Source organism: Xiphophorus hellerii, chromosome 11 (genome assembly GCF_003331165.1).
Source record: "Xiphophorus hellerii strain 12219 chromosome 11, Xiphophorus_hellerii-4.1, whole genome shotgun sequence".
In the NCBI taxonomy this organism is placed as follows: domain Eukaryota; kingdom Metazoa; phylum Chordata; class Actinopteri; order Cyprinodontiformes; family Poeciliidae; genus Xiphophorus; species Xiphophorus hellerii.
The window spans coordinates 25,342,453-25,361,664 of NC_045682.1; the positions used below are offsets into that span (position 1 = coordinate 25,342,453).

General features: G+C 35.0%; 2 protein-coding genes across 4 annotated transcripts; both read right to left on the reverse strand.

The window, feature by feature from the left end:
• Nucleotides 1–1,389: 1,389 nt before the first annotated feature.
• Nucleotides 1,390–8,746, reverse strand: snx12 (sorting nexin 12). Of its 3 annotated transcripts, none has more exons than XM_032576765.1 (6): nucleotides 8,406–8,745; nucleotides 6,738–6,833; nucleotides 5,120–5,244; nucleotides 4,682–4,772; nucleotides 4,139–4,149; nucleotides 1,390–2,199 (listed from the first exon to the last, which is right to left on the reverse strand). In XM_032576765.1, the coding sequence occupies exons 1-5, from the start codon at nucleotides 8,568–8,570 to the stop codon at nucleotides 4,144–4,146; spliced, it is 483 nt and encodes a 160-aa protein (XP_032432656.1). In that variant the 5' UTR covers nucleotides 8,571–8,745; the 3' UTR covers nucleotides 1,390–2,199; nucleotides 4,139–4,143. The 3 variants fall into 3 exon arrangements, with proteins under 3 accessions (XP_032432656.1, XP_032432655.1, XP_032432654.1); XM_032576764.1 differs by having other exon boundaries at nucleotides 1,390–2,206; nucleotides 8,406–8,744; XM_032576763.1 differs by lacking the exons at nucleotides 1,390–2,199; nucleotides 4,139–4,149 and having other exon boundaries at nucleotides 4,255–4,772; nucleotides 8,406–8,746.
• A 2,714-nt stretch (nucleotides 8,747–11,460) lies between these two features.
• Nucleotides 11,461–17,503, reverse strand: LOC116728980 (cytokine receptor common subunit gamma-like). The gene is made up of 8 exons (XM_032577349.1): nucleotides 17,374–17,503; nucleotides 16,287–16,377; nucleotides 14,996–15,183; nucleotides 14,756–14,889; nucleotides 14,513–14,678; nucleotides 14,321–14,426; nucleotides 13,356–13,416; nucleotides 11,461–11,823 (listed from the first exon to the last, which is right to left on the reverse strand). Exons 1-8 carry the CDS (start codon nucleotides 17,438–17,440, stop codon nucleotides 11,569–11,571), a joined length of 1,068 nt encoding a protein of 355 aa, XP_032433240.1. The 5' UTR covers nucleotides 17,441–17,503; the 3' UTR covers nucleotides 11,461–11,568.
• Between the last annotated feature and the right edge of the window lie 1,709 nt (nucleotides 17,504–19,212).

Below are 19,212 nucleotides of genomic sequence, written 5' to 3' on the forward strand. Positions count from 1 at the left end.
GGAGAAAAGTTCGGATGGCCTATGGACCCCAGGGATAACGGCTCATTCTTTCTTTTGTTTGTTTTAACCACAAAGTGCATTCAATCATACATTGAATTACTAAAAAAAAAAAAAACTTTACATACCAAGGTTTGCAGTTCTCTCTCATATATTTAATTTTCTATTCTTTTTGTAAAACCCAGTTGTGTCTAATTGAAGTCAGAGCTGCTGATTTAGAGCTCCTGTGGTTCAAGATCTGCATCACAAGACCACTATTCCTGGACAGGTTTAATCCACCTGTGGCCAGAATTTCCTCCACTGATAATCCCTCCCTGCATTTCCCAAAGCCCAAGGCGACAGCAGGAGAAAGATCAGACATGTTTAAAACAAAGAATAAAATGCAGAACTCTCAACAGATATTAAAAACTTATTTCAGGCCACAAGTAAACAGAAAAGAGGCAGTGTAGTCATTTCTCTGTAAGATGAAAGTGGGACAATCTAAACTTTATAACGTAAATGTTGATCTCATTCATAGGCATCTCTGTGAGAAGCAAAAATGAATTCATATTTATGCAGTTGCAGAATCTCACAATGAAATATGCAAACACATCCAGGCTTTATTTTAAATACATTATACATTGGTGGCAAAAAATACAGTTAAGTGATGTACTAAAAATCACCAGGACCTCAACTAGAACTGTCCTTTAAGATTATAAATCTATGATTTAGTCCTGGAAAAGAAATATGAAGGATTTAAATGCTTCATAAGCCACTAACCTCGTTAGAGTGCAACCAACATGAACTCTTTTAAGCACACATTTTGAATAAAAAGTATTCAAAAATGTCACTGTGTAGAATGGAAACTGGAAATGGGTCATAATTGGGCTTTTCCCAGTCGTTAACTAGATTGACAAACCCACAGTGACATTTTGAATACAAAGTATTCAAGTATTTGCATCCTTGCATTTAGCCAAGGATGCAAATACATGTGGCCAGAAAATTATGGAGTTTATCAGGACTAAATAACTGCATATAAAGCTGCAATAAGTATACAACAGTCCAAACTTGTAAACCAAACAAAGATTGAAAACTTTCTTGTTTAAACCAAAGTGAAAACCTTTCATATCGTAACTATTAAAGTTGTTCAACTTAAAGCTTAAAAAAGAAGCTTAAACATAGAAGTGATGCAACTGTGAAACCCTCAACAGTAATATGACATTAAGATCATTTCAAACTGAAACAGATTAAAACTAAAGCATTACCACAAGGTTCTTATTTCCTATTTTAAGCCAATTAGCTTCCCTGCAGGTCAGTCACCCAGTCTGAACTCTCTGGTTCATGCACTAATGACAAAACGAAAGGCTAGTTCAAATTTCCCTTCCTCCTAAACAAAAAGAAAGCGACAGGACACAGCAGCCAGCAGGAAATTTATTGGTGGACAGAATTAACAAGGTTCCTCCTCACCACCCAAAGTGGAACTGCAATGACAGCATGTAGTAATAATAATAATAATAATAATAATACACTTCACAATAATTTTGATGAAGAATCAAACAGCAGGAAGTAAGACCAAATGAAGCCTTATATTATATCCCCCCGAAAACAGATCCGCAAAAAAATATTGTTCATGTAATGAACCGCTTGTCACAGTGCTTAGATTATGGGTGTTTACCTAACTTAACTTTATTACTAGCTGATCTGACCACATACAGCCAATATGTAGGCATGCTGATTCAGTAACTAACAATCAGGGTTAACACTTGAACCTGTTTTAATAGCATCCAAATAACAGAAAAAAAGTGTAATTCAAGGGAAAATATGCTGAGCGGAATGACAAGTTGCTGTCTTTTTCAGGAATGCTACATGTTGCGTAACTTTGGGAGGCTATTGTGAAAAGAACGCTAGAACACCAATGAAAGCAAATGACAGTTTTGTATCAAACCAACTGGAAAGCGATCAGAAAACATAATCATTGTTAAAAAATTAAACAAAAAGATTAAAGTTTATACTGTATATAGCACTTTTTCTTCTTAACCAATTTATTCAAAGTAATGTACATATGGTATGTGGAATGACCAAATGAACTTATTCATACATTGATTTTAGGTTTTTGTCCAGGAGTTGTGTTCCTCTCGCATATCCGGAGACTTCTCACATTCCCATCAGCTTTGTATTAACGTGATGTAGAAATAAATGTACATAGAGCAGGCGCAGGTGTCTCTGTTGTCTTTCCAATAAGAGAGAGAAAGAGAGAGAAACAGGATGCAGAAAATGCTATTAAAAACAGACTGGTGCACTGAGGTAAGGGATAGTGCACACAACAGATCACAACAGCTTGTCGACTGCTAGCCGTCATTTGTCCTCCTGCATTGTTGCTCATTTTATCAGTGCTGAACACTCCTGGTTAGCGGTGACAGGTTCCCTTAGTTTTACAGCATGCATAAAAGCAACGGTTCTCTGCAGTAGCTACACAACACAGATTATTCAAGAGTCCTGAAATAACACTGGACATGCTGACTCATTGGACTTAGACACACAAGCACTACCCAAGACAAACTCAGCAATTTTTATAAGTTTTAACAAATTTCATGTTGCTTTTTTCTTCTTGCGTTGAAATGTAACATTCAACAGACATTGTAACAGAAGACTTCATAGGAGCTTCACAATACAAAACAGCTTGTACCATATTTTTATCATATCCATTCCCCAACACCTTTGATTAGTAAATGCTTTGCAACAGACTTCACCATTAGGGCATCATGCAATGCAAATGTGCCATTTCAGCAGGAAAGACTGATTTAACCAACAAGCAGGAATTAAAATGATTTTCTTTTTCATCAAATGCATGGAGATTGCATGAATTTCATTCATTGGACACAGACTACAAATGAATTGCTGTGTTTATTCTCCTTTAACATGTTCACATTTTGTCACATAACAACCACAAACTTCAATATATGTGATTGGGATATTGATATATCAAAGCTGTGAACAAGTGTGAAGTGGAAGAAAAATGTCATAGTTAAAAACTTTTACAAATAATCTTAAAAAAAGTTTTGTGCATTTTGCATTCAGCCCCGATACACTACGATGGTTTAGGGAATAGCATACTTGTGTGTTGGGATGGTGTAGTCAAAGTTCAGGCCTAATTCCAGTTGATCCCCTGTGGCAAGTCTTGAAGATCAATATTCATGGATTCTCTCCATCCAACTTAGCTTGGATTATTTTGCAAAGAGTAGGCAAGGATTTCAGTTTCTAGACCTGCAAAGACTTGGGGCTGTCATTTCACTGAACTAGGGATTCTACAAAGTGTGAGGTTAAATATAAACACACACCACACTTTTCAGATTTTAATTTGCAAAATCAATTTGTGAACCAAGTTTTTTCTACTTTCCACTTCACAATTCTGAGTTGCATTGTGTTAGTTTATCACAAGTCCCACTAGAAGACATTGCAACAAGCTAAAATGTGAAAAGTTCAATAGATATAAACTGATTGGATTTGGATGCAGGTTGGAGCTTGAAGATAAAATAAGCAGATCATAATTTTGGCACAACTGGTAAGCAAGTCTTTCAGACACAGATATACAAATGCTTTTTTATACTATACATCCAGGTCTGAAAGTGTTTCAAGTCTGAATTAACACACTGGGCAACTTAATGGTGATCACATGATGCAAAGCAAACTTCTCAGCCAGATGAATAATTACAAAGAAAGCGTGCAAGTGTCCCATGCAGGCAGTGATTAGTGCAATTAATTATAAAAATGCATCATAATTAGTTTGAGGAATGATATAAAAGAGCTACTGTTACAGGTGTACAGCCCTCCTTTCCTAACAAACAATAGTTCACATGACTTTAAAATAGTAGGTGTGCTTTTGCACTGCTTGACTCAGTAACCTCTGCAAACCAAAACATAATTGATCAAATTTGAATTTAAACACAACTGGATTGCAGAACCTTATTTTTAGGTAACCACCAGAGAATCAGTGAGGCATAATTAAAAGACTGAGTCACAGCAGCCTGATTTCTGATTTATATGTAGTATTCATATTTTTTACTTAAGTATCTGTGAACTATTGCCGTTGGTCTATAGAGTCCCCATGCAAACACCTTTAACTATCAGAAAGCTCTTAGAGATGAAAATAAAGTAAACTTACTTCATTCATACCTAAAAAGAAAAAAAAAAGAAAATAAAAACAAGAGAACAAAACAAGATCAGAAATATCAGTTACAGTCTGTATGCATCTCTAAAATAAACATTAGTTCAAGCAAACACAGTCATTATTCTAGTTTATTCACATAATATTACCATCTTGGATATGTGACATTTATTAAAGAAGTTCTGGATGAACTGTAACAGTAATCTAATTTCTGCAATTAATAGCCACATATTCACAATACAATCAGAACTACTAGGAGCGTCTTCCTTATTGTACAGTTTTAAAACAAACTAACAAGGGTGAAAAGAGTCACCGAGTTCTCTGAAACATAGTCGACACGTCTTTAAGAGTAGCAGAAGAACGTATTCTCAACTCCAACATAAAGTGTTTACAATCAAATACAGAGTGAGAGAAGAAGAAGAAAGTGGGGAGAGAGAAAGAGAAGTTGCTTGTGAAAATAAAGGCAAGAGGCAGTCCATTCTACACCCCCCACAGTTTTCACCTCCCCACCATCTTCCCACATTAAACTTAGTGTCGTACTTTTCCAGGAATGTAGTTACGGTCAATGGTTTCCTCCTGAAGAAACATGTGAAGACAGCGCTCGTTCTGGGCCAAGGGGTGACCCGCAATTCTGCACAAACACACAAAAGGAGAAATTAAACTGCCTGCTTTTGGTCTTTAACATGAAAAACTAGCTGAATGCAGTTTGTGATTAGTAAAAAGGACATGCCAATACAAAGACTGGGTTACAATGTTTTGAGGTAGTGAGATAACTATTGTCAATCTGTTAAAATCAACATCTTTGATGCATTTCCTACCAGATGTAACCCCAAAGCTTTGCAATAAAGTACCAAAAAGCAAACTCTTATGATAATATTTTTTTTTGTCACCTCACAAATTACAAAGTCCATTTTTTAGTAGTAATGCACCTTAACAGAATACTATTTTTGTAACTTGGAGGATGCTGAGCTTGCTGACCTGTTGATGAATTGCTCCAGCCCGACTCGCCTCTCCTCGATGAAGCCCTCCTCAAAAAGGCCCTCATCTCCACGGAATGGCAACTGTCTCTTCAGGGCTTTGCCCGGCAAAGGTGGTACTACAATCTGAATAAAAAAAACAAACATAAATTGTGTTAAAAGGTCAAAACATCAACTATTTCTTGTTTTGAAGGTTTGTGGAAACATCACCTTTAACATTTCCAAAGGCTACGTTACAATGTTAATTCTACTTTAAATGACAAACAGCACATGATGTTAGGGCTGCACAATATATTGCAAAAGTATTGTCATCTTGAAGTCAGTGTGCACAATATTAACTCTAATAGGAGAGCTTGGAATGCAGTAATTGTTGGCTAATGGTGTTTTTCAAAGTGGGGAACTCAAAGTAGGAGAGAAGATGAAGAAAAAAAAAGGATTCCAATAAATTTTTAAACCATAAATGTAATTTTTTTTTTACTAAATGTAATCTGTTTTTCAATCATTATTATAAATTATAGTTAAAATAACTTATTGAAGATGGCAATGGAAGATAAAATAGCCTTTACTGCCCCACGGAGGGAAAATTGAAGAAAACGTTATTTGCCACGCTCATCTTTCAATCAAATTTATCTAGTTGCTTTGCTCCATAAGCTAGAAATTGAAGTTTCTGACAAGAAAAAGACCAAAGGCACCTGCAAAAAGCCTAAACAGTGGAGATTAAATAAATTTTTATTTGAATAATATAAAATTATTATATATCTTCTTATCAAAAGAGGGGATTGTGGTGGAACATTTTATCTTGTAATATATTTTATCTCGTAACATCAGATTTAAAATGTCCTAATAGTCAGATAATTTTACACCACAGGACTCATTGCCAACAAAAATCAGAAGGCATGAGGCAGCTTTTATGCCAAATAGATGTAATAATTATTGAATAGTAAATAAAAGTAAGGGAAAAAAAGCTAAATTCAATGTTTCACACAGCAGAAAGGGTCCATGTCTGACACAGATTATAGCAGATTTCTACTGAGCTCACAGAGTTGAAAGCACAGATGAAGGTAAAAAATTGGACCGATGGTAACAGATATCAAAAACAACATAAACCAATATAAACCAATATTATCAGTTTATCCAGCAAGATTTTTCAAATAACCCTACATTATTTCACCCAAAGCTACAAGATAATTTCACCCTCCACTCTTGTATCTCCTTTAAAAAAAGCAATCATACCATGATTTTTTTCTTTTACATTTTGTCATGTTTTATCAATAAATTCTGCCACAACCAGCCCTTTGAGGACATTCATGATCTTGGCATAGCCCAATAAAAGTGAGTTTGATACCCCTGCCCTACAATAAACTATGATTAAATTATAAAAAGAAGTACTGTTTAGTCTTTGGTTATCAAATTGGGTTAAAATGTCCTCAAGGTAGGCATAAACTTTATGCCGCTTGGAAGAAAAATATCCTGTATCAGACAGCTTCTATTTGTACACCAAGAATCAGGTCAGAAAATACTCAAATCTTCAAAACTAAAACGAAAAAAAAAAAAAAGATTGTGAAATGTCCAGCGCTCCAGAAAATGACTAAATAATGACTAAATAACTGCATACTCACCTTACTGTCTCTTTCCAGCTCATTCTTTAACCACTCAAAGTCACTGTATCTTCTCCTCACACACGAGTCCTTCAATTTGAAAATAGGAAGGTTTGTCTGGGTAGAGAACAGAAAAAATAGTGACACCACCTTCATTAAGATTAAATTTTAGCAGTGTTTCTTGTATTCTTTTTATTTACTCTAGCAACAGTTAATGGACTGTCATCAAAAAAACAATGTGACCAGTGTTAATATTTCTATTACACTTAATCTTAGCCAAAAGTTCACAGATTAAAAAAAATGATTGAAATTTATAAAGAGATCTCTGACTATCCTAAAACAGCTTTTAATTTGCTCCTACTGGTTGTTGTTTTGATATTTCAAATGATAATTTAAACACATCCAAAACATCATTACAATCAATTTCTTTTATCTGTTCTTTTAGTGACACACCTAGTGAAGTTTGATCTATTAGTTTATTTTTCCTTCTTATTTTTTGATAATGAATGTTAGCTCAATATCTGTATGTTTCAAAACACAATATTCTCTGTTGCTGTTTTAATGGTGATATGTTACCCATAGAGATGTAGCTAGAGATGTTTAGTACAATAAAAAACTTTTTGGCTGATTAAAGAAACACTTTAATTTCAAATACCTGGAATTAGTTCTTACCACTAAACCAGCATATTTAGTGGTAAACCAGTAGATTTAGTGGTAAATCTGCTGTTTAGTGAGACCATTTTTGCTTTTTAAACTGTATCATTTATGATTTTGAGCAATGCATTTATAAACATTTCAGAGTAAATATGATTGCATAAATAAATCAGAAATTTCAGTTTTTAAAATATATATTTTTAAAGTTACACACATAATAGTTTTCATGATTTCTCATTAGTTCTTCAACATGTTGCTAACACCTTTACATAGGCAACAAACTTAGTGTTGCATCCCAAGTTGCAGGACACCAACTTACACAAATCCGGTGTCGGTACAATGGTCAACCTCAGCTTCCTCAAAATTACGCTGAGTTTGTGGTTTTCTTTTTTTCATACTTTTACAGCCCCAACTGCCAAAGGAAGTATGGTAAAGTTGCAGTTTTTTAAACAGCAACAGGCTAACACATCTCGATACTTTGTGCAATTACAAGATTATCCTAAATACATATACCTAAATCCATCATCGTTTGTTTGCAAACATTATAGGGTTATATGTATTTCTGCTTGCAAAAGGCAAGAAATGCTTAATTAGCACATTTGTTGACACTGCCACTATCCATTCTGGTTAGCCATTAGCTTTCCGGTGTTTACTTTATACTTCATGAATTCCGGATTAAGTAGCTACATTTTACTGAATGTAATTAAATAACTGAAAGTCGTTGCTGTAGTATAAAATACGCTAACTTCAACCGTACTCAAGTAGGGCGACGTTGAGGTTCAGGCAAATCACTCCTGCTAACAACATCTATAGCTCTCGGACGAAAACTATCAGCAAGACCAGGCCACGGATAATCCCCGGCGTCTGAGTTTTAACGGAGCGCCGCTTCGAGAAACCCCAGGCGGCCATCCTCAGCTTGACACCTCCGTCTTCTTCCATGCTAACAGGCTAAGCAACAATTCTGTGATAACCTGTTAGCTTAGCACAGGAAGCTATTTAACTCTTAAGTGTTTAGACCAGTGCTTCGACACTTACCCTCATCCGAACTTCGTAAGTTGTGTAACGGTTCCGCCCGACTCCCACGATCTGTGGATCATAAACGTCTATTTCCAGAAAATTGCTCGGGGGGCCGTAAGCATCCGTCAGGTCCTGGGGTTTGGAATTCAACCGGCGAGTGTCTGCTACAACAGGATCTGTCATTTTCCCTCCTGTGCTTTTAGGATGCAAACTATTTTGTCTGTGTGTAGGGTAAAAAACCAACTAACCACACAGTTCAATCTTAAATCTCATCTGATAGCACAACAAGCAGTCTGAGAAGCAGCTCTCCTCTTGCGGGGGCCAGCCGCCCTGCCCTTCTTGAATCTGGAAAATGCGTTGATTCGGTTCCGTACTGAGCAGAAACCCTGCTCCCCCTAACGGACACCGAGGTGACTGGACAGGATACATTGAAGTAATGCAGCGTCTCACAAAAATATTTATGTCACAATCCGATAGTGAGTAATTAGATCCCGTTTTTCATTCAGTCTGATGATGATTTGTGTGTATGTGAATTGATTACTTTTTAAGTAACTGAGGAATTTATTTATATTATGGTTTTATATCATAACTGTTTTTGTTATGGTTTATGTATTGTTTTTAATTATAACTATGGATGTAAAGTCTGCCAGTAAAGATTAAATTGGATTGAGTATTCAGCTCTTGTGAGTGAACATTTTGTAGAACCACTCTTAGCTGCACTTACAACTGCAAATTGTTAGAAAATCTGGAGACTTTAATGTTTACTTTTATTATCTTGTGCAAAAGAAACCAGCCATTTGGTGTTACAAAGAAAGTAACAGGGAATAAGTATTAATCACATGAAGAAAAAGAGGTGCAAAAAAGCATAGAAAGCCAAGAAAACATTTAAAATCTATATGGTTAGAAAGCTATTCTGTTAGAATTTAGTGCCAATTAGTCCTGACTGATAGACTGTTAACAACTTGTCTAAGGGTTAACCAAGGGTTTAGACAAGAAGCAGGTAAAGATGGGTAAAAGTAAATAATTATGTCAAAATCTTTCCAAAAGACTATTGTTGCAAAACCTTTGTTTTTGTTTTAGCATTGCTAAAAATTCTCAAATAGATTTAGATCTGTACTTGGATCTGAATATGTCTTGATAGACACAGCTCAGTTGTAGCGTTTGCTTTATTTTTAGGATTGCCTTTCTGCTACAATCATTAATATGGACCGTACATGGTGGTGTTAATGTTGTTGTTAATGTTTCCTTGCAATACATAGAAAGGGAATGAAGAATAATGAAGAATGATAATCAAAAAACAAACTTTAATCTTGATATTAAATATATAAATAGGGTTATCTATAGGGTTTAGACAAGAAGCAGGTAAAGATGGGTAAAAGTAAATAATTATGTCAAAATCTTTCCAAAAGACTATTGTTGCAAAACCTTTGTTTTTGTTTTAGCATTGCTAAAAATTCTCAAATAGATTTAGATCTGTACTTGGATCTGAATATGTCTTGATAGACACAGCTCAGTTGTAGCGTTTGCTTTATTTTTAGGATTGCCTTTCTGCTACAATCATTAATATGGACTGTACATGGTGGTGTTAATGTTGTTGTTAATGTTTCCTTGCAATACATAGAAAGGGAATGAAGAATAATGAAGAATGATAATCAAAAAACAAACTTTAATCTTGATATTAAATATATAAATCAAGGCAGAAGTCAAAAGATTACATTTATATGATATTCAAACAGAAACCACTGGAATAAAATTTGGTGAAGGGATAGCAACCTTTTAAATTTCGTTGTGCTTGTGACAATGACAATAAAGATTTATCTCAATACAGTGTAAATTGTATAACAATGATGGCGCATGGTATGAGAGTATGAGGGCTGAAAGTTTCTACAGCTACAAAAATTTTTTTTTAATGCAAAACAATACTGCCGAATAATCAGTTACACATTTTTAATCTGTTGTTGTAAAACCTTTAAAATCTACAGGTTGGCTATGTACTCCTAAAAAATTACATGGTTTGAAAATCCACTGGTATAGAAAATATGTCACAATATTCCATAGACCAGGGGTGTCAAACTCCAGTCCTCGAGGGCCGCTGTCCTGCAACTTTTAGATGTGCCTCTGCTGCACCACACCTGAATGGAATAATTAGGTCATTAGCAAGGCTCTGGAGAACTGATCTACACAAGGAGGAGGCAATTAAGTCATTTCATTCCAGTGTTTTGTACCTGTGGCACATCTAAAAACTGCAGGACACCGGCCCTTGAGGACTGGAGTTTGACACCCCTGCCATAGACCAATAGAGGTAACTTGGTAAAAATATGTAAAAGTACTTATATATAGCATGTTTATACAAAGCTGCTGGAGTCCTAAATACAGATCAATGTTAATACTGTTATTAAATATTTCAAAATAAAATTGAAAATTCAGATCCTTAATATACCCTGTATGGAAAAAAATATGTACAGTACAGACCAAAGGTTTGGACACACCTTCTAATTCAATGGGTTTTCTGTATTTTCATGACTATTTATAAGGCAAGAAATCCCACTTATTAACCTGACAGGGCACACCTATGAAGTGAAAACCATTTCAGGTGACTACCTCTTGAAGCTCATCAAGAAAATGCAGAGTGTGTGCAAAGCAGCAATCACAGCAAAAGGTTGCTACTTTGAAGAAACTAGAATATAAGGGGTATTTTCAGTTGTTTTACACTTTTTTGTTTAGTGCATATTTCCACATGTGTTATTCATAGTTTTGATGCCTTCAGTGTGAATCTACAATGTCAATAGTTAGGAAAATAAAGGAAACTCATTGAATTAAAAGGTGTGTCCAAACTTTTGGTCTGTTAAGCAATAAGTAAATAAGCACACTTAACAGTGTGGTCTAGCTAATTTTATCTATGTAATATAAAAAGTATTGAAAAACTCATTAATAAAAACCAAACTTAATATAACTGAAGGTGAATAACAAATCTCTGAAATATTGAGTATGGAGTTTAGAATTTTGATCCCTTTTTCATTTATTGATTTCTAATTGTTTTCAATGTTCTTATTTCCATCCATTTCCCTAAAAGACATCCTACACATATTCCTCCAGTAACCCAGGAGATCTGTCGCAAAATAAAAAGAAGGATTTTTTTTTTTTTTTACTTTGAGACATATAAATTTGCCTGAGGTGACATTTACACAGAAACCTGCTGCTCCTCTTCTGAACCAATTACGGCGGTGTAAAAAGGAGCAGACGTGTCCTCTGGTTCGTTCACTGCGATGGGGATAGAGCAGTCGGTTTGATCCGTGGTGGTGGTGAGGCGAGAACTGTCAGAGCCATTGCTGTCAGACCGAGAGACTGGCTGGTACTCACGCACTGTGCAGGCTCGCTCGTTGAAGTTGGTGTTAAACCTTTCTTTAATAAGGCCTTTAGAGAAATGAAACCAATCCTAAAAGAAGAGAAAAACATTTACATTTTCTTATATCCCCATTTATTTTTTACAAAGCAAATGCATCAAATGCATCAAACATCATATCCAATCTAACTGTACTGGTTCAACAGTTCAGTTTCATAGATATGTATTCAGTTTGTATTTTAATAAAAACATAATTCCAGTTTCCAAAACATAAGCTTTAAACCTTTAAACCTGGAAAGTGCCACTTTTCAAACTGACATTGAAGTAGTACAAAGCAATGAAGTTAATGTAAAGCAAAAGGAGAATCGCTCAAAATCGCAACCACATTAGTTGTCCTTAAGAGAAAATAGGAGTAGTGTGGTTATGCATGTTTATCTTAATAAATATTAAAATAATTCTTCCCCTACTTAAGCTTAAAGATGCAGAACTTATAACTTGTAAAACTAAGCCCTGTTGGTCACGTCTATCAATTTGGCATGCCAAGTCTGACCGCTAGAGGGCTCTCTGCTTTCAACAACAAGCGGACATTTCCCTGCAAACGTTTGGAAACAGCATACCTGCTGCAGATGTAAACAGAACATAACCAACACAGCCTCATGTATTTGAATTGTCTGATATAAACAGCAACAAATTTACCTCTAACCTTTTGAAGTCGACTGTTAGTTTCACGTAGTCAAGTCTGAGTTTGGCCCTCCAGAACTGAATAGAAGTTTTGCAAAGTGAGTCTGATTCACAGAGAGTTGATAGAACGTAGCATCGGAACGTTTAATAAGTTAAAGAGCAAAATCATATTTTTAAATGATTTTGTACCTATGTCACAGACTTTAATGAGTCTTGATTTGTTGAAAACAGTTATTTTTCTGTCTGGATAAGAGATTCATTATTATCATCATTCAAATTAAAGAGAGACTGTAAAAAATGAAGGGTGAAGCCTGTATAATGATCTTTACTCAGGTAAATATGCCACAAACACTTGTATCATCCAGACAAGAAACTATGATCATTTAAGTGAGCTAAAACTTTACATGTAACACTGTCCAATTAAACTTTTAATATATTCTGAGACTCCACTGAAGATATGCCCTGCTGTAGAATCAACACAAATGTCTATCAAATGTTGCAACAATCATTAATCACATGCTCAGTGACATCCGCATTCAAAATTTTTAAGTGGCTCCAACTATAGACAGCCTGAGCTATTTTCTAATTTAACTAATAATTTCTTAACCACTAGGAGGCAGTCAAAGTTTTCCTCTCCAGATGGTCAGTTGGTCCTCAAATATGAAAAAAGGAAGAAAAAAACAAACAAACAAACAAAACAGGATAGTGACATCACAGTTCAGGTACAGTTGAACACTGGGCATTTTGCCTCCTTAATCCCAATACTCATAAATTGTTCAAAACAGGCCTCCATCATACCAGCATAATTCAGAGAGACTTGCATTCTGTGATGTTGCAAAAATGCATTTTTCTCCCTCAGGTTTAGACCAATGCAACACATGATTCAGATAAAGAAAGATAGAAAACTGTAGGATGGCAGGAATAAGGCTCCAGATGCTACTAACCTCGACATCAGGAGAGTTCAGAGCTGGTTTGGGAAGTGGAGGAATCAGGATGATTTTGATTCTGTGTAAAAGTTGCAGACAATCAAAATGTGTTTTTTTTAATAACCAAATCAACATACATCACATTCTTATTGACAGAAGTTGGTTTGTTTAAAAAAGGACCTGAGTTTTGTTGTCTCAACAGACAGAATATGTCACATATAACTTGAAATAAATACAAATCTGAATGTTTTTCTCCATTTGACAAGCATTTTTATAGTGAAGAAGTAGCATTCACTTAACTTAACCTCATTCTAGAATACTAAAATGCTGCACTTTAACAAAAATCACCTGCTATAATTTATTTCTAGATTTCCAATAAGGGTTTGTGGTGACAGGTGTCAAGTCGAAAAAGCAAAAGGGGAAGGTAAAATAAAAAAAGCATAAAGCAAGTGAAACTCTGTAACTTCAAAAAGATCATATTTCATGAATTCAAAACAAAAGAAAAGAAAAAAAACAGCTTCTTTGGAAATACAATTTAACATCAATGGTGTGTGGTCTATGTCACAAGCTAATTTTGTAAAGTGATACAAAATTAGCAAATTATGAAATAATTATTTTAACATTTAAGAATTATTCTGCTCAACCTCATTGAGCCAAAACAGGAAAAGTTTTAAATAGTTTAGACTTATTTAAAGTTAGAAAGTCAGGAAAAAATGTTTAGCAATAGTGTCTGTAAACATCGGGCTTCAGTTGGATGTAGATGGACGCATCAGATACAGAGTGAATCCACCATTATACCAACCCGGAAAAGAGTTTTGTAATGTAGAAAATAGGAAATGGGAGTTTTGATATGGTTGTGATATAATATAAAGAGTCATGTCCAGGAAAGAAAAACAATGAGAAATATAAAACAAAGGACATCTAATATAAAGGAAAAAAAAAGTGAGCAGGAAAAGAATATCATGATTAGTGATATGACTCACCGTTCATTGTGCAGTAGGATCACAACCAGAAGAATGAGGGTGATGGCACTCACCACATACAGTACTGCTGTCCACACTGGCATTGCCTCATTTTTAATATTTGATACTGGGAAAAAGGAAAAAATTCACATCCTGTTAACACAATTTCTTTCTGCATGAACTCAATGTATACCATGTATCTTGCAGCCTTACCTGTGGTGTTATTGAATCCCCAGACCACAGGGTCACTCCAGTCACTCCAGAACTCAGACTGCCCACAGTTGTTGTCGAATCTGATCCTGACCTGCAGCTCATATCTGGCAGTGCTGGAGGGTAAGTTTTGGCAATAACTCTGCGGCCCACGATAAATTGGTGAAACCTATGATACAAACAGTTAATGAGACAAGATTTTGGAACAATATGGGTAACAAAAAGGAAAAAAAACAAACCACGTACCTCCCAGCTGTTGTTGTTTTTCCTAATTCTTACTTCACTCTCCACACAATATGTTATAGTCTGGTTCCAGTAAAACCACAGGTTCATGTCGGATCCATTCATTACTGTCAGGTTGGTTGGTGGGTTTAATTTCACTGGGGATAACATGGATATGAAATGAGAGAAATTTCATATATCTGTATTCAAATATTTAATAAAATACCGGAGTTTTTTTTTTATCCATTCTTTAGATGAAATTACCTTTTCCTCTAAGATCATGTTTTACCTCTGGAACATGATCTAGAGGTGGGTCAGCCTTGTTGCCGTCCCACAGTTTAGTATAAAATGGGTCGAATCTCTGCTGTGTGATGTAGGGAAGTGTACATCCTATTCTTGTTCCATTCTCAGACAGGTATTCAGCACAGATAGTTCCTCCCAGAGTTCCGGACCTGTGGAGAAATGTTCTCTAACTCAACCAAATTACGACCAAAATAAAATTTACTTTGTTCGTAAATAGTTAAGTCACAGACTTTAAAGTGACACTGAGTGGCTGGAAGATACATAATACCATAAGTAGTTGCTAATTTTATTTTGCTTTTGTTTCTTTCCATAATTCATCATAATATGGCAGTGTGTGATTACAAAGAGCTAATTCTGTAGTATTCAAATTAAAAGACACAAATCCTAAAATAAATATGCTGGTTTCCTTCTAGGATTTAGCTCTATTCATTCGCCACAATTTCTGACCAGTTATAAAGAAGTACTGCCATTACCATGTTTGATCACTGGGGTGGTATGCTTAAATTAAAGCAGGGCAGACTCTGTTTACTAATTAGGTGACTTACAAAGGTAATTAGTTGTAGATCATTTTATTTTGGGTTGTCAGAGTAAAAAAAAGACTAAATACAAACTAGTACAAATTAAAAATAACTCCTGCATTCAGCTAATTCTTGTTTAAGAAGAAGAATTACTTTATTCATCCCAGCAGGGAAATTATTTCGCAGTTACAGCAAGAATTTTTTATACACAGATTAACACACACACACAACGGGAGCTGCGTCTGCAGGCAGCCAGCACCATTTTTTTTTTTTTTGAAGGAGGACATGCGGCAAAGGTCGAACCCGCGACGTCCGCGGGTCTAAGGCCTCCAAATGTGGGGCTTGCTAACCCCTTGCGCCACCACAGCATGCCCCAATTATCACATCTTCAGAAATTATCTCCTTTATTCTCATCACAGCTTTATTGACTTGCTCTTGTGTTTTTCCCTGAACATGTAAATACTTTGTCCTCCTGCTCCTTTTTCAATTTCAGGCATGTAAAGACCTTTAGTTGAGACAACGGCTCCACTAAATAACCTGATCTCCTCTTGTGTTTTTCCTTTAGTAAGAAGTTCTCTGCAGTTTAGTGGTACGTCATTTATGTCGACCTCTGTGACCATCATTTCTTCTACAGGGGTTGGTACAGGGATATTTGACTTAACTAAGTCAAAAAAATGATATTTTGTTTTATCCTTTAACATGTGTCAAATAAATGATTACCACTGGATACAAACCTGCTATAAAAGGTGTAGTTGACTTGTGGAGTCCCCTGCAGGTTCCACATGCAACGCACAGATTCCAGGTTAATCACTAAACATTCCACATCTATTGTAAATAAAAAAAGATTGAAAAGTTTTACTATCAAATCGGGCAAAAATATGTACAGTTACAAATATATACCAGAAATAAATATACATCACTATGTATATTCCTGTAATGTTATTTGAATCCCATGAAAATGTCATTATTTTATTATGAACAGCTGAAAATAATATTTTATTGGCTTTACAGAGAAAATACATTTAGTTTTTTTTAATTATAATTTATTGAATATTTTAGTACCATAACTATAACTTAAATGACAAGGTGTGAATAGATAAATAACTGCAATTACATAAATACATTTGTATTTAATAAATAATGCTTTAGCTAATTAATACTTGAGATTTCTCTTATATTTGTGATCAGTCATTTCTCTCTTGGTGGTGCCACAGCATAACTCTTGTGTTCTTTTCAATTTTTATTAAGAATTGAAACAAATGTCAATCTCGGCTTATGTAAAAATTGAAGTAAGAGAGAGATCCAGCTTTGAATCATTTGACATTTAGATAGGATTTTGACTGCGGTACGGACATGAACAAACACAAAAACACAACGGCTTCACCAAGAACTGACGTCAAAGGGGATTTTCTTTTCTTTTGAAGAGACATTCTGAAGAACCCAAAGTTAAATCAAAATTCAAAAACTTTTTCTCTTTATAGAACAAAGTATATAACCCCTCTTTATTTTTTAATCAAGTACTGTTTTAACTTTTAAAAACATTTACTTTAGTTTTTGATTAAAATTATAAAACATAAAAATAATTAATACCAATCTATATGTAGTGCTACATACATGATAGATCGGCAAGAATAGTTACAAAAAGAAATGGAAAGGAGGACAATTCTGTTAAACAAATTTTGATTTGATCTGCCAAAAGTCTTTCAGGAAATCAGGTAGCGTTAAAGTTCAAACACATTCAAACTTCATTATAAAAGTCATTATTAATACAACCATATGTCAATAATTTAATAGGTAAAGTAATGATTTATAAGCTCTTACCAGGAGATTCTTTAGCCAGTATTTGACCAAACAGACAGAAAAACAAAAGCACACGAGTCGACATCATGGCATGTAGAAGCTTAGTGACTTGAGGTCTTTACTTCCTGTCTGCTAAGCACTTCCGTGTTGGGTTTTGTTTCCGGTACCAAAAACTGTCTGACAAGCCTATGCATTCACGAAAACAACAATTCAATGTGCAGAATCAATGTTATGTGACTCTAAAACAATTTTAAAAAGAAACAGTCAAACATGGAGGTGGTATTGTAATGGTATGGGAATGTTTTGGTACTTCATGGCCTCACTGACTTGCTTTAATTGACTGAATCACAAATTCCCCTTTTTAGCAGAAAACTCTGGTGGATAATGTTTGTGACCTGAAGCTCTTATGCACTTGAGTTATGCTGTAAAACATGATCTGAACCATACTAGCAAGTTCACCTGAGTGGCTCAAAAAGAAGGTTTTGAAGTGGTCTATTTAAAGTCCTGATTGAGATGCTGTAGCATGACCTCAGTCAGACTGCTCATGCTCTATACTCAGATTTGGCTGAATTAAAATTGGCTCTCAACTTAAAGAGTTTGTGTAAGATTGAGTCAAAATTGAAGCCTAGCAATACATGTGATTCATATCTTCTTACAGGAGATGAGAACTGAACCTCATTTAAAGTCCAAAAGAGGTGAGTTACCACCACTTATCAAGGACATTTTAATACATTTTTGATCAATAACTTAGCACTGTTCCACTTTATTGCAGATGACATAGTTATTGCATTAATTATGATTTATTTACTTGTATTTACTACTTAGGTTGTTACCAACATGCAAATAAGTTTTTAAAACATAAAAGCCTTTTTCAGAAACAAGTCAGGATAAATCTAAAAAGAGTTTCAACACATACAGCATCATCTGAGTGGGTGTAGTCTTTATAACATCTTGTTCATGACAGGACTATCATACATTATCTGATGTCTATATGTCTTCTGTTCCTACACTGTGGTTTTGGCTTCCTGTTGCAGGAAATAGCTTTTTAAAAAATAACGTATTAGATGCTTAACTCGTACATGTGAAGTTGGGCTTTATATGTGATATGGTTTCTTATGTGTGTAGTTGTGCACAGTCAGGTTGCTGAGTATTTGTCATTGAGAAAGTATACTGGTCAGGTATGCATCAGGTCTTATTAAAAACAAACATGTTGTTACTAGTTTGATTGATTTTTAGGCTAGAAAAGTTAGGAGAAATACAACTACTTTAACATTTTGGGTGTCCTATAAATTCGTACCACCTAAAATTGATTATATGCAGTTTTAAGAATGACAGCTATGCTAACATACAGTTGTGGTCAAAAGTTTACATACACTTGTAAAAAACACAATGTCATGGCTGTCTTGAGTTTCCAATAAGTTCTACAACTCTTATTTTTCTGTGATAGAGTGATCGGAACACATACCTGTTTGTCACAAAAAACAGTCATAAAGTTTGGTCCTTTCATAAATTTATTATGGGTCTGCTGAAAATGTCACCAAGTCTGCTGGGTCAAAAATATACATACAGCAACATAAATTGTCAATTTTGGTGATGTAGAGAGTTGTGTCAATCAAATTAGCTTCATGTCATGGCCTCTTCACTTCTTGTAAGTGACTCTGATTGACTACAGCTGTTGACTTCTCATGAGCCCATTTAAATAGGGCTCATTTGACCCAGTGATTAGACTCAGCCACAAAAGCTACAATGGGAAAGTCAAAGGAACTCAGTGTGGATCTGAAAAAGCGAATTATTGACTTGAACAAGTCAGGGAAGTCACTTGGAGCCATTTCAAAGCAGCTACAGGTCCCAAGAGCAACT

Bases quoted from the DNA above. Each gene is read 5' to 3' on its own strand.
- snx12 (XM_032576763.1), bottom strand. From the start codon at position 8,570: ATGACAGATCCTGTTGTAGCAGACACTCGCCGGTTGAATTCCAAACCC. The intron at 6,834-8,405 runs GTAAGTGTCGAA...TTCTCTACCCAG, and splicing joins CTTACGAAGTTCGGATGAGG to ACAAACCTTCCTATTTTCAA. The intron at 5,245-6,737 runs GTGAGTATGCAG...TTTTTTATTCAG, and splicing joins AGCTGGAAAGAGACAGTAAG to ATTGTAGTACCACCTTTGCC.
- LOC116728980 (XM_032577349.1), bottom strand. From the start codon at position 17,440: ATGATGTCGACTCGTGTGCTTTTGTTTTTCTGTCTGTTTGGTCAAATA. The intron at 16,378-17,373 runs GTAAGAGCTTAT...TATTTACAATAG, and splicing joins ACTGGCTAAAGAATCTCCTG to ATGTGGAATGTTTAGTGATT. The intron at 14,679-14,755 runs GTACGTGGTTTG...TTTGTATCATAG, and splicing joins AAAACAACAACAGCTGGGAG to GTTTCACCAATTTATCGTGG.